The sequence below is a fragment of the Doryrhamphus excisus genome, chromosome 23, assembly GCF_030265055.1.
Source record: "Doryrhamphus excisus isolate RoL2022-K1 chromosome 23, RoL_Dexc_1.0, whole genome shotgun sequence".
NCBI lineage: Eukaryota > Metazoa > Chordata > Actinopteri > Syngnathiformes > Syngnathidae > Doryrhamphus > Doryrhamphus excisus.
Genome location: NC_080488.1, coordinates 11,199,570 through 11,212,318, shown reverse-complemented (window position 1 = coordinate 11,212,318; position 12,749 = coordinate 11,199,570). Strand labels below are relative to the sequence as shown.

The 12,749-nt window shown below is 43.2% G+C and overlaps 2 protein-coding genes across 3 annotated transcripts; both read right to left on the bottom strand.

The window, feature by feature from the left end:
- Positions 1-116: 116 nt before the first annotated feature.
- Positions 117-4,613, bottom strand: p2ry10 (P2Y receptor family member 10). Of its 2 annotated transcripts, XM_058063786.1 has the most exons (4): positions 2,840-4,613; positions 1,964-2,144; positions 1,698-1,878; positions 117-1,215 (listed from the first exon to the last, which is right to left on the bottom strand). In XM_058063786.1, exons 2-4 carry the CDS (start codon positions 2,140-2,142, stop codon positions 370-372), a joined length of 1,206 nt encoding a protein of 401 aa, XP_057919769.1. In that variant the 5' UTR covers positions 2,143-2,144; positions 2,840-4,613; the 3' UTR covers positions 117-369. The 2 variants fall into 2 exon arrangements, with proteins under 2 accessions (XP_057919769.1, XP_057919768.1); XM_058063785.1 differs by having other exon boundaries at positions 1,964-4,613.
- A 154-nt stretch (positions 4,614-4,767) lies between these two features.
- lpar4 (lysophosphatidic acid receptor 4) lies at positions 4,768-9,902 on the bottom strand. The gene is made up of 3 exons (XM_058063787.1): positions 9,549-9,902; positions 5,893-6,645; positions 4,768-5,623 (listed from the first exon to the last, which is right to left on the bottom strand). Exons 2-3 carry the CDS (start codon positions 6,466-6,468, stop codon positions 5,135-5,137), a joined length of 1,065 nt encoding a protein of 354 aa, XP_057919770.1. The 5' UTR covers positions 6,469-6,645; positions 9,549-9,902; the 3' UTR covers positions 4,768-5,134.
- Positions 9,903-12,749: the final 2,847 nt, after the last annotated feature.

The window sequence follows — 12,749 nt, the reverse complement described above, 5'->3', positions numbered from 1 at the left end:
GGAATAAATTAAAATATGTTTTGTCTGGAAATACAGCTGGAATAGATTATGGTTATTGTGTGTAGCTGCTCTACAGGAGTCCACAACTCAATACAAAAGGGCCCAAAAATGAGCACAAAAAGCTTTATTTGTAGATTGTCGTCGGGCTAACATATTTCAGAGTTCCAGATAGTTAAAATCAGATGAGCTGACCACCAGTAGAGAACATCTGCTGGGACTGCCGTTTCCTTTCCTGAGCTCCCCAGGGAGGATTTAAGGTCAAAGAATGTTTCGGTCAGTTGATCTTGACGTTGATCTCGTTAGTCCCACAAAATGCGTCAAGATGTGTTCATCCTCACGTGTTTTATTTCAGTTGAGTCACTCAGCTTCTCAAAAGCTACTCTCAAAACTCAACAATCTGTGTGTGACCGCCGTATGGGAGCTGACTGACGTGGACGAGCGCCTGCTAAGGTGCAGCCTGAATTCTGCAGTGAGGAAGTAGTAGAGCAGAGGGTTGAGGCAGCAGCTCAGGCTGGCCAGACACAGAGACACGGGGTGGAATTGGAGCACAGCCAGCCTGAAGGCACAGTCTGATACAAGGTCCTGCTGTACCATGAGATACAACAGGAAGTTCATGTGGTACGGGGCAAAGCACAACAGGAAGACGACAGAGCAGCTCAGCACCATCCTCAAGGCACGCCGCTTCTCCCCGGTACTTTGCTGCCTGTCATGGTTGTTGTTGTCAGCGCTGGTGAATGAGGAGCGATGCCTCAGCGAGTTGTCTGATGCCTGGTTGTGGTAGAGGGAGCGGCTGATGCAGATGGAGCTACAGCTAATGGACGCCAAAGGAATCAGGAAACCAAACAGCTCAGCCAGCACCATCAAGGTGACAGCCAGAAGGACGGGAACGCGGCGCATAGGCAAGTCTTTAAAACAGCGGACTTGTGCTGCATTGGCGCTCGGTGGTTGGTTCAAAGACGTCACGTTGTGCGTGATGTAAGCTGCGGGCCGTTGGGTGGAGGTGGCATGCAGGAAAGCGGATGTGTTGAAGACAGCCTGAGAAGTTCCAAATGTGGGAGAGTCACTGCTGCTCGCCCGCATGATGATGAAAGGGGAGCAGGCGAGACCGACCAGCACCCACACTAGGACGCTGATGGCGAGGTCATAGCGGCTCCTCCACCTTCGAGTGGCGAAGGGGTGGAGCAGGAAGACACACCTCTGCACACTGATGCACATCTAAGACAAAAACAATAAAAGCCATTTTGAATGACTAAAGGTTTCCTGCATGTTTTATCAAACTGGATAAGAAAGCATAACCTCCTTATTAACTTATGAGCCAACAATATGTTGTGATCGTTTATGAAACAGGTTGGTCTTTAGCTCCACAGAAAAAAAAAGCCTCTTCCCATTTTGGCTTTATTATGGTTTAGATATAATTTTTTTTACATCTGAAAAACACTTTCTGGCTGCCATTTAATCAAGTATTGAGGATACTATTTTTTTTACTTTACATTTGTAATTTTATTCTCTGTAAAGTATCCATATGTTATGAATCATTCTGTGTCCTATTTGACAGATTTCTAAGATCATTTTGATCTTCTAAGAAATTGATTAGTGGTGAATTTTCAGCCTTATTAATTATTATGTGTATGGATAAATTGCCTTTGACAACCTTGAAAAAAAAAAAAAAAGAGTCCATTCTCACAGTTGCTCCTTACCAGGAATCCAATGGCTGCGTACATGTTGAGGTACTTTAAGTAGAAGCATAGCAAGCAGATATTATGTCCAAAAGGCCATGTATGTGTCAAGTAATAATAAATCCTGAGTGGCAGAGAGAGGGTGTGGATCAGGTCTGCTAAGGCCAAGTTGATCATGAAGATCACCGTCTTGGTCTTCTTTCTGTCACACAAACACAATACAAACAAGTGAACCATGTCAAGACATGTAATTGTGTGTGTGTGTGTGTGTGTGTGTGTGTGTGCACCTGACGTGTCTGCAGAGGACCCACAAAGCTATGGTATTGAGTAGCAACCCTGGGATGAAGAGCAGCAGGTAGAAGTATGTGTACATTTTGTCCATGAGCTCCTCCCACTCTATCATATGGTGGTCGCATGATGTGGTCGCCAAGGAGCCGCTCCATGACCGGGATGCATTCAGCATCATTCCTTCCATCACATGAAAACAGCCATAAATCAACTAGTTTTGTGTGTGCATTTGATGCCAAAAATAGTCATATCATAAATGATTCTTTATCCGTGGTGTGATTACAGCAGGAAACAGCACAGCGTAACAGTAATCTGTCTTCCTCCTGCCGGTAAACCAAGAACCTCCCTTCCTCTTTAGGCCTATGAAGACTTTCACCCACAGAGATGGTGGCCTGATTTTATAGTTCCTCTGTCATTTAGTGCACACTCACAGTTAGTTACTACACGTGGAATGGCAGACTAAAATTAAGGAAAAAAGAAGAGAAGAAAGACAAATTTGCAGTAGCTCACAGCGGCAAACTTGCAGCAAATAGAGAAAAAAATAACACAAGATAAAAAATATGCAATGGGAAAATACTTCAATCGTATAAACACTGCAGTGTCAAAACCAAATCTGCAACTTTGTGTAACTTCAGACGTTAACGAGGCTACAAAGGTGCCAGACCAGAGGGATTTCCTGTTATGATTTATGAATGTCACCTTAAATGTGTAGCACCATGATGAAAATAACAATAAAGAATATCATAAACCTTGTGTGCGCAGGCCACACACTTAGGAGACCCGAGTTTGATTCCACCGGGATTCCACTGGGATAGGCTCCAGCACGCCCGCGACCCTCGTGAGGATAAGCGGTAGAAAATGAATGAATGAATTACCTTGTCTTTTGTCTTCCTCCTAGTATGTGCATTAGGACGGCAGGTCAGACCAAGGTGGGACCTGTGGTGGCATCACTCCACTCTGCAAACAACAGACTGTGGTACCGTGGCTTCAACGCCATGCAGTTTAGGTGGCAGTTGTATACGAACATCTGCCACTCTCAGGCTGAGGTTAACATTCAGTTGTTTGACTTATGCGGTACAAAAAAGGGGAAGTGATTGCCTCACACTTTTATGTTATGCCACAAAGACCCTGCCCAAAACGGTGGAGGTACAGAAAAAATGTTGGTGACATTATGACTAAAACTGAACCACCACAGCAGTAAGGAAAACATCCAATAACTTTATGCATTTACAAATATGAAAACTACACTTATGTAGTTACTTATGTAATATGTTAATTATTGTGGCTGTAGTTTGCAGTAGTGCATAATAATGGAAGGGAATTTCCCCATTCACTGTATCGCAAAGGTGTTTCTGCAATATTTATATCATCCGCTAGAGGTCAGCATGGCGCAACATTTGTCGTCATGAGCATGATGGGCTACATTTAAAGAGGTCATGTTGATGTCCTCTGATGCATTTTTTCAGCAACACTCTTACCCTAACCCATTCAAGGAGCAAAGCCCAGTTCTTGTATGTTTTTCTTGAACGCCACTCTTCTTTGCATCATGGTTTTCCAGCACATTTTATCTGGTTGCAGCCATTCCCCCCCAAAAAACTCTTTCTACCATGTACAATGGATACCAAAAAGGCTCTGTATTAGCTTTGGCAACATTTCCACATTCAATTTCTGCAATAATACTCGGATAAATTAATCATGCAAGCCTTTGTGTGTCTATATTTTGTATTTTGTCTGCTTAGCACAGACGCAGGGGGGAACATTCGGGCAGCCCACTTCCATTCCCAAATAAGGCCATGATTCTGTTCCATGCGTGGGTGCCTCAGCTGTAGGATCGTATAGAACATCACAGAAAAAGGTTGAAGCCTTTTCCAGCACCGCTGTTCCGACAATGAAGTTCAGATTACAGTTCAGATTACAGTTGCTCATTGCAATGTCATCGTTAGCAAGTGGAGTTCAAAAGTACCACAGTGCATCTTATGCGCATCCTAACTGTACCTACTGTAGGATTACTATTTGGCGAATCTCTGTTTCTTGTAACCTGTCACTTTTTACAGCGCATGGTCTAATAAAAAGCTTGTTAGCTTGCCCGGTGTCACTATGCCAACGGTTCAGCATTCAATAAAACATTTGTTCCTGACTTCAAAACAGCCACTTGTCCCTCTGGAGGCCATTAAAACTCCCGTCTGCTGGCACGTTATGGAAGTGTTCTCTCCGTGGAAAGAGTGCATTTATCCCGATAACACTAATGTATTGGAGTTCATGCTGTCTCAGCAATAGGAAACGCAATCGCAACGACCTGCTGAATCGCGCGTTGGCTGTTTTTTTAACCTTATTATTTGTGCTTTTGGGTGATTATTCAGTCAACACTCTTCAGTCGTACTTTGGATTGTGTACACATTGCTGTGAGACTTTGAGCAGCTCTACAGTCTAAGGCCAGATTAGGAGAGAGAGACTTCATTCAGGAGCGAACAATGGACAATTGCTTTGGTCGTAATAGCCGTTTGGCCTATGACAGAGCAAACAGGCCAAGGTTCTCAACTGGATCATAACAAGAACACATTGTCTGCTTGCTGAAAACAAAAAAGGAGAAACCGCCTCAGAGTTCAAACGTACAGCCGTGCTGTTGGAGGCCAGTCCGCAGTGGGTTTGACCAAACTAACAAACTGAGCAGCAGGATCCTGAAATAATAAATGCCGCAATGAAAGCAATTCAAAACAATGATTTAACGGGCCTGAACTTCAACACAAGACACATCGTTTCTCACCAGTTTTGCTGTATTGTGTTCATAATACCGTCTGCCATATTAACACAGACATATTTTATTGCCAAATCTTGAACTTAAACAACAAAATGGAAGGTCTCGGTGAGTTAAATATAGTTAAAAGTCCAGTGCATGAGTGTGTGTGCTAAGCCTGAGTCAATCGAAGATCTCTTTTTAAAAGGTTCTTCTTGTCTGTTTTCTGATTGCACCTTCTTAATAATAAACAGATACGTTCCTTTGTTCCCAAGTGGTGGATTAGTTGTTAAAGCCCAGACCATACTTCGGGACTTACCACCGGACTTAGCTAATCTGCTCAGTTATGCATTTGTCACTTTCAGGACAAACAACCTTAATTTTTCAAATCCAAGGTCTCTTGAACCCACTCGTCCTTGTTTGGTTATTCTTCTCATCAAAACTGACTCTCTGATACTTTACTGTCTTTTCCATTCCTGGTCAAAGTGTGAGTGTCTCTTGGTAACGTGTTTGCCGGGTACTGGGTGTCGGTGTCGCTGCGGGGAATGCTCTCAGGCCGCGATCCGGACCCTTTGGTCCCCATGGTCAAACTTTTTTGGAAGCTCTCTGAGGTAAAGTAGTAGACCACTGGGTCTAAGCAGCAGTTGAGGCTGGCCAGACACAAAGTGATGGGGTACAGGGTTCGGGCAAAGCGCTCCACGGAGCAGTTAGCCAAGGCCTGGGTCCTCACCAGGGCATACAGGAAGAGGATGGAGTTATAGGGGACAAAGCAGATGATGAAGATGCCAAGATGGACGAGAATCATCCTCAAGACGCGCCTCTTGCTGTCAGAGCCGTGGCCAACAGTCACTGGGCGACGCAGTGTTCTCAGAACCAGTGAGGAACATACCAAGTTGGCCAGGAGGGGAAGTAGGAAGCCAACGATCTGGAAAGACAGCGAAACATCATCATTATTTTATGTTATGTTTCTAGATAGAACTAGAACTTTATTCTTTCTTTTGCAACATAGGTTGAGTTTCCCCCCAAAGCTACAGTTCTGCAGGAGAATTAAGGGGATGAGACATCCAACATGTGTAGATCCAGGTCATGATAGAGGCAATTGGACTCTTCTTGTTTGTTAGTAGTTGTAGTTTTTTCATGGATTGTTGCTAGGAATAAAATGTTTAAAATGACTAATGGGATTGGAAAATTCACCTCAATGAAGATGGTGATTTTGGAAAGGTAGGTCCTCCATGTGCTCTTTGAGAATCCTTCAAAACAGGTTGTGGCTCTGTTCGTGCTGTTGATGGTTGAAAAAAAAGTGACTGATATCCCTCCTCCCACGATGGTGAGCCACACAGCCGCGCACACCAGTGCGGCGTTTCTGCGTGTGCGGATGGAGCGGGAGCGGAAAGGGTAGACTATGGCCAAAAAGCGGTCCACGCTGATGCAGGTGAGGAAGAGCATGCTGCCGTAGATGTTAGTGATGAAAGCTGTTCCGGAAATCTTACACAATCCATCCCCAAAAGGCCAGTGGCGGTTAACATTGTAGAAGACCTTGAATGGCAGCGTAAAAACAAATACTAAATCAGATAGTGCTAAATTAGTCATGAACATTGTCGTCTCGTTGCGCATCTTCATGCGGAAGCAGAAGACAAACAGCGCAGCGCAGTTGGTAATGAGACCCAAGACGAAGACCACGCTGTACACCACCGAATACAAGTTGTACTTGAAGGAGTCGTCAATGCCGCAGTCCTCCATCCCAGTCTCGTTGAGCACCAAACTAGCCATGATGGTGGTGAGGAGGTGCTCCAAGGAACGAGCTCACCCCAGGATGGAATGTTACGTTAAGGAGGAGAAGGGGCGAATATGTGGGAATGGGATGTGTCAGCAGGGGATCCCCCAGGCAAGCCTTCTCCAAGCCATGGCGGACACATAAATAAAAGGCCGTCAGGATGCTCGGCACTCCTGTAGAAAGAAGAGGAAGAAGTTCATGTCATTTCCTCAGCAGCAAAAACTTGAGTCATTAGACATTTAAATGCATGACAACACAAAACATTTTAAAAGTGACTATCATTCTTAATCATCACTATGGCTGTCCCAAAATTACAGGAACTAAAATTTCTTGAGCTGAAAAGGTTTGGAAAAAGCTGCCCTATCAAATGCTGAACAAAACCTCAACTTTTACCGTCTTAACTTCGATTTATTGACTCATTCCCATCCCAAAATAGGAGCTATATGCCACATTTTCCTTGCTCTAACCTTACCTCTTTGTGCCTTACAAGGGAAACGACCATCTATTCAACAAATCACCACTACTTCTTTGCCGGTTGCCAGTCGAAGTACGTGACATGAATACGCTCGTATAAACATTTAAGTATTGTATAGACTCACATGACAGGCTGCACTGTTAGGCCTCAAGGAGTCAGTGTCTTTGGAGCGTTGCTTTTCAAAAGAAAAGTCAGGAAATGCTTTGGAGACGTTACAGGCCTTGTGTTATACAACATTCCCTCACCAGTCTTTTAAACTGGAATTGATCGATATCCTTAGTGGATATGGATATGGAGCCTCTCCCAGGCTGATACTAAAAATGTTTAAGTGAGTTTGGATGCGATTCATAAACTCACACCACAAAGGAAAGGCTGTGAGCTTGCATAGTCCATCAGACGTGTCCGGTGCCAGCTGCAAAGTGACATCTTTACGGCGTTTTCACACGCCTCTCAGAAAGCTTCCACCGACTTTCACAATGCCCTCAGTGTACCCGTCTGTGGCGAGCCCACACTCGCATAGGCCCGTCCACACAAACAAGCAAACGGTTCCATGTGACCGTTCACACACAAAACCCACATTGAGGTTATTCAGTCCAATAACGTGTTTTTTTTAATTTCCACACATAACAAAATGGCTGCTGCGCATGAAAGAACTACAGATTGACATCTCAGCATGCTGTGGATTATATTGGCAAAAAGATTACAGCCTCCGACATGTGTGTTTGGTTTCATGTACAGGTCATGGACAGCTGCACTTAGACGCCCCCCACTCCGACGTCCGTGGTGGTGACAGAAACAGACCCCTGGGACCTGCTGATCCCTGTGGATCGAATTCAGTTTGTACATCCAGCTGTTGCCGTCCCTCACTCACACAGACGGTTTAAAGTGGAAAATAGTGATGAGTTCAGGAACGTCTTCTTGCACAACAAAGACTAAGAAGACGTGGACAGTGGAACCCGCTTATATTGACAGCCGTCTGACTTGCTGACTGACATCAACATACAAAACAGTGACAATAACTTCCCAAAAAAAGGATTTGTGATCCGGTTGGATCACCATGTCTGTTCTGGCTCATCCTCATTGACTAGCATGTTCAAGCAAGCACAGTCATTTCAACATGTACTTCAAACTACGACAAGAACAAAATGTGCAGTTTGTTCGGGAAAGGTGAGCTCTTCTTTAGTCATGTGTCCGTTGTGAAATCGGGAATTTTTCTCAAGAGGTTCAAGTAATGGCATGAAGTAAAGACCATAGCACTGTTAAGAATCGAACCAGAGGAGTCTCATCAAATTAAATAGACAGTTTGGCTCGGAAACAGGAAGTCCGTGGAAACACTGCAGAAAGAGGTGCAGAATCTGAAAGATCTAGAAAGCTTTATGTGTAGGTTAACATGAAATAAATCTTATTAATTGTCCATGGAACTGTGTTATACACATATTTTCTGTATGCGTCTAATCGTTTTTATTATTTTCTTAAGACAAAATGACTGAATTTTCTGATTAAATACAAGGCAGAAGCCAAAGATGAGGGAGCCACCAGCGTCTGTTCTTGTCTGTATAATTTCTGTCTATGGTTTACGCAATGAAATGCGTGTCCTAATATTGTAATGCTGTAGTTATCGATTGTTTATGACTGAGTTGTGTTTTTGAAGTAATGTTCAGTAGTTGTTCAGTTCCTTTACATTTGAGTACTTTCTTCCTCCAGTCCTTCATTAAACTTGATGTAGATGTTTATACCTTTCAACAACACCACCTTGTTTTTTTGTTGGTGAACGTCATGATGATGATGACAGGTGTGTAGTTATTCCCACCAGGTATTGGAATGCATGCATCCATGTTGTTGATATCCACAATCAACGCCTTTGATCTCAGAAAGTTAGCCACTTATTCTTCTACTGAAGCAACATCACCTTGTTGTCCTTAGTTACCAGCTGCACTGGCATCAGACCTGCATGTAATGTGGCGTCACAATCACATTGCTCATGTGTGTGATCTGTTCCAAAGCACCAATCTTACACATCCTTTGCATCATTCTTCAAAGCATCAATGTTTTCTTCCAGCCCATCACTTGTTTACAAAGTGACACATTATCATTCACAAATTACTTAAAGATTTGTTATGCTGTTTCTCTTTTGTTGTTGCTGGTTTTGTCAGCGATTATCAGTACTCCTAACTTGTTTTTTTGACCAGAATGTTTTGAAGCCAGTCGTGTCAGCAAATAGATTTGTATTTCTGGTGGAGCTCTATATTCAGGAAAAGTGTCAAATCAGTCCAAAACCTCAAAATATGCGCAGAGGTCTTTTCAGTCCCTCCTCACAGGAAGTGACATCACCAAAAGAGAGTCAAAGTGTATATGTTACGTGTGGAATATTTGAATACCATCTGATGAGCTTTCATGTGCTGGTATAGACAATGGATGAATGGATGGGTTCAAATGTTTAATTGGATATTACCTTAATTAATTAACCTAATTTGCTTATGCTACTCTTGTAATAAACAGCATGTTCTGCAATTTTTGTGTTAAGTTAGTTTAGTAGGAAATTGATCATGCCAAGACATAGAAAATCATTGCAAAATCTATGAGTAAAGAGTAGAAACTCACAGTGATGAATGGATGATGACAGCTCTCTTCTCTGGCAGCTGATGTTTGTCAATGTGAAGCAGCTGTCAATAAGTTAAAATCCCACACGGTGCTGTTTTCACTTCTCACTGCAGTGGCTTCAGTCTGCAAATCCACGAGAAGAGACAAGTCTGTTTTGATGTTGTCTCTGAACAGCTCTTTTCGAGTTCTCCCTCCCCAGGCGTGCGTCCTGTCTGTTGCTTGTGGGCAACAGCTCAGCTTTGTGTGCTCGTGCGTGTGCGCGGGTGCCAAAGAGCGGAGGGCTGCACAGGAAAGCACACAATAGCACCTTGGCCAAGCTGCTGGGGGGAGGAGAGAGGAGGAGACAGGGAGGGATGGGGGCCAAGCTTAAGTGCACACAAACACTTTTATTGCATATGTGAGCACCGTGCATGTTTATGCGATTCATTATTACATCAATAAGAGAATGCTGAGTCACACCAATCCTTTTAAGCTCTACACTAATGCTTTTATGTGGCAGTGTTTTTGTTTTTTTTTTTATTCAAGTAAAAGTACTTTCTGTGTCGAGTTTGCATGTTCTCCCCGTGCATGCGTGGGTTTTCTAGGTCAATTGGTAATTTTGGTTGGCTGGTCACTCCTTGGAATGGCTCTCACTGTACTTTGCTAGAGTCCCAAAGCTTTAGAAATGCCTCTAGAATGCTTTCCAAACACATGGATCTCAATTTTCTTCTTTCTGGTGGGCAAAACCCTTACCATTCTGGGTTTCCAAGGCGAACAATCTTCGCCATAATCACTGCAAACTTCCTTTGTGGTACACCGCTACGTTTGTTTATCTGAGTGATACTACCCTGATGGCGTCACTTCTGGAAAATGAGGCTAAAACTACAAGAGCCAGTTCATCATGGCTGATGTCATGAACTATAAATGTAATTTTTGTTCCCTTTCCAAAATGTAACAATGTAGAACATAATTACAAACAATATATCACGCCAGGTACTCTTGTAACATAACGTCAGTGCCTCCTTGCTCTCCTGTTAATAATAGTACTATATTTTAACTGATCAAAGTCCTGCCGCTGCATTGTTATTAAACAATTTTCATGTCATTACTGACCAAAAGAATTATTTTTAGCAAACTGAGAGGGTGTTGGACACATTCCCATTGTGTTGAGGCTGGCATGGGGATGTTTGTGTGAGTATGAGTGCGTGTGCATGTGTATGTGTGTGTGAGAACCAAAGAAAAAGAGACACTTGACAGAGGGGAAATGGTTTAGGGGATAGTGTCTGGCCATACCACAATAGCAACAGGGAGGACAGGATATCCTGCTTACCGCATAAGCTCAAGTCACGCACACACGCATGTACTAATAAAGTGTATTACACACCATCAGATGTTCAACACCTCCATTGTTGGAGTCCACTTGATTGTGCCACATGAGTCACGCACTATAATAAAAATGGGTTTGAAGACGTTTTATAACCACAAGCTTGTGTGCCTTCGTTTGATTTGATGAGATGCTGTACAGCGGTTCCACTTTTTTCATAGTTTGGATGGTCCTACAACTCAGGTGGGACCTTGCCACTTTGCGGTTTGAATTTTGCGACTTCACGCAGTCAGTTTTTCGAAATAATATCAGTTTTGTGGTTTAATATGGCCTATAGTTAGCAAATACAAATATAAAATTGACTATAGGGGTGCTATTTCATGTCAGGAGGTCTCAAATAATGTTAAAAACAGTATTTAGAAGGCTGTAAATAGTTTTTTTTACGATCTTAACTATGAAAATATTCCATGTATAGACAGATAAGGGATTACTGTATAAATTAACATACTTTTAAATGTTAATTCATGCCGACTGTCATGACCCAAAGAGCGAGCGTTACCAGAGGGCGCTCTAGTACTGCGACAAGTCAGAAAGACAGAACAAACGAAAAAAAATGCTGGCAAAGTTGTTCAGAAGTGACACTGAGGATGAAGAGTTCAACGGATTCAGTGACGACTCATGGAATGAGATCGGGAGCTTGGTGAACTTACTTGTTCACCAGTAACTTGCTTGAATCGCTGGCTTGAATCTGATATACATTTCTACATAAATAGAACATGTAGTATATTTTTAATATATATATATATATATATATATATATATATATATATATATATATATTAATCGGCTGCTTCATTCATATGCATATACTTCACTGTCGCCCCCTGCTATATGGAGGAAATACTGCGTTTTGAGGACTATTACTGTACAACGACATTATTTCTGAATCCACTAGGTGGGGGTGCCACTTAACGTCATGTGTTGAGATGTCGTGATTGGATGAATGATTTGACAAAAAGGGTTTAATTTGGCTGGGCTACAACAGCCCCCCCCCCATTCCCCCGTCTTTCTCTGTGTTTGGTAACGGTAACCAAGCTCTGCTGCTTGACCAAGGCTTTGTGTGTCACACCAACAAGAACAAAGACCCCATTACAGCAGCCTGCTCAGTCCTCTCCCTCGGCCGCCCCTCTTCTTCGACCCCCGTGTCCTGCCCTCCTTTAATGCAATGATGAGTGTACTTCCTTTACTTTTTTCTCCCCTTGCCTACGTCCATCCTCATTCATGTGCTCCAGGAGGCTTTGGGAGCAGCCCCATCGTGCCATACATACCTCTGCCCTGACAACAGAGCCGGACAAAGGCAGCGAGGCGGCACAACACAGGAGACTTCAGCTTTACAGGCTTTATGGACTGATGTTAACATGGCTGCAAAGGACTCCGCAGTAGTTTGCATACGTGTACGCGTCCAAAGCTGACCTTGTGAGCTCCCGTTCAACTCTGACCCTAATGGGTGCCTGCAGGCTCAACATTGAGCAGGGGGGGGTGTTTACCCCGCAGAACTGATAGCTGAAGCATGAACACCCATGGTTGAACACCCGTCCTCCAGACTGAGAGACTGACCAGACTGACCCCGGCCTGCACAGACAGTAACATAATAGGCTAGCGCATAGCAAGTATCTGTCTGGTAAAGATTTTGTAAAGATTTCGTAAAGATTTAATCAGTCCATCACTTCCTCTTGATGAGAAAACCAACACAACTTGAAAAGATAGTTTACTTCATCTTAATCTTGATTATTTATATTAGTGGATGTTATTTATTCAGTCAGAGGAAGCCATACCGGGGGTCTTTAATGTCCCAATACAATAACAAAACCTTTTTTCTTTGCCCTTTTGAGTCCACA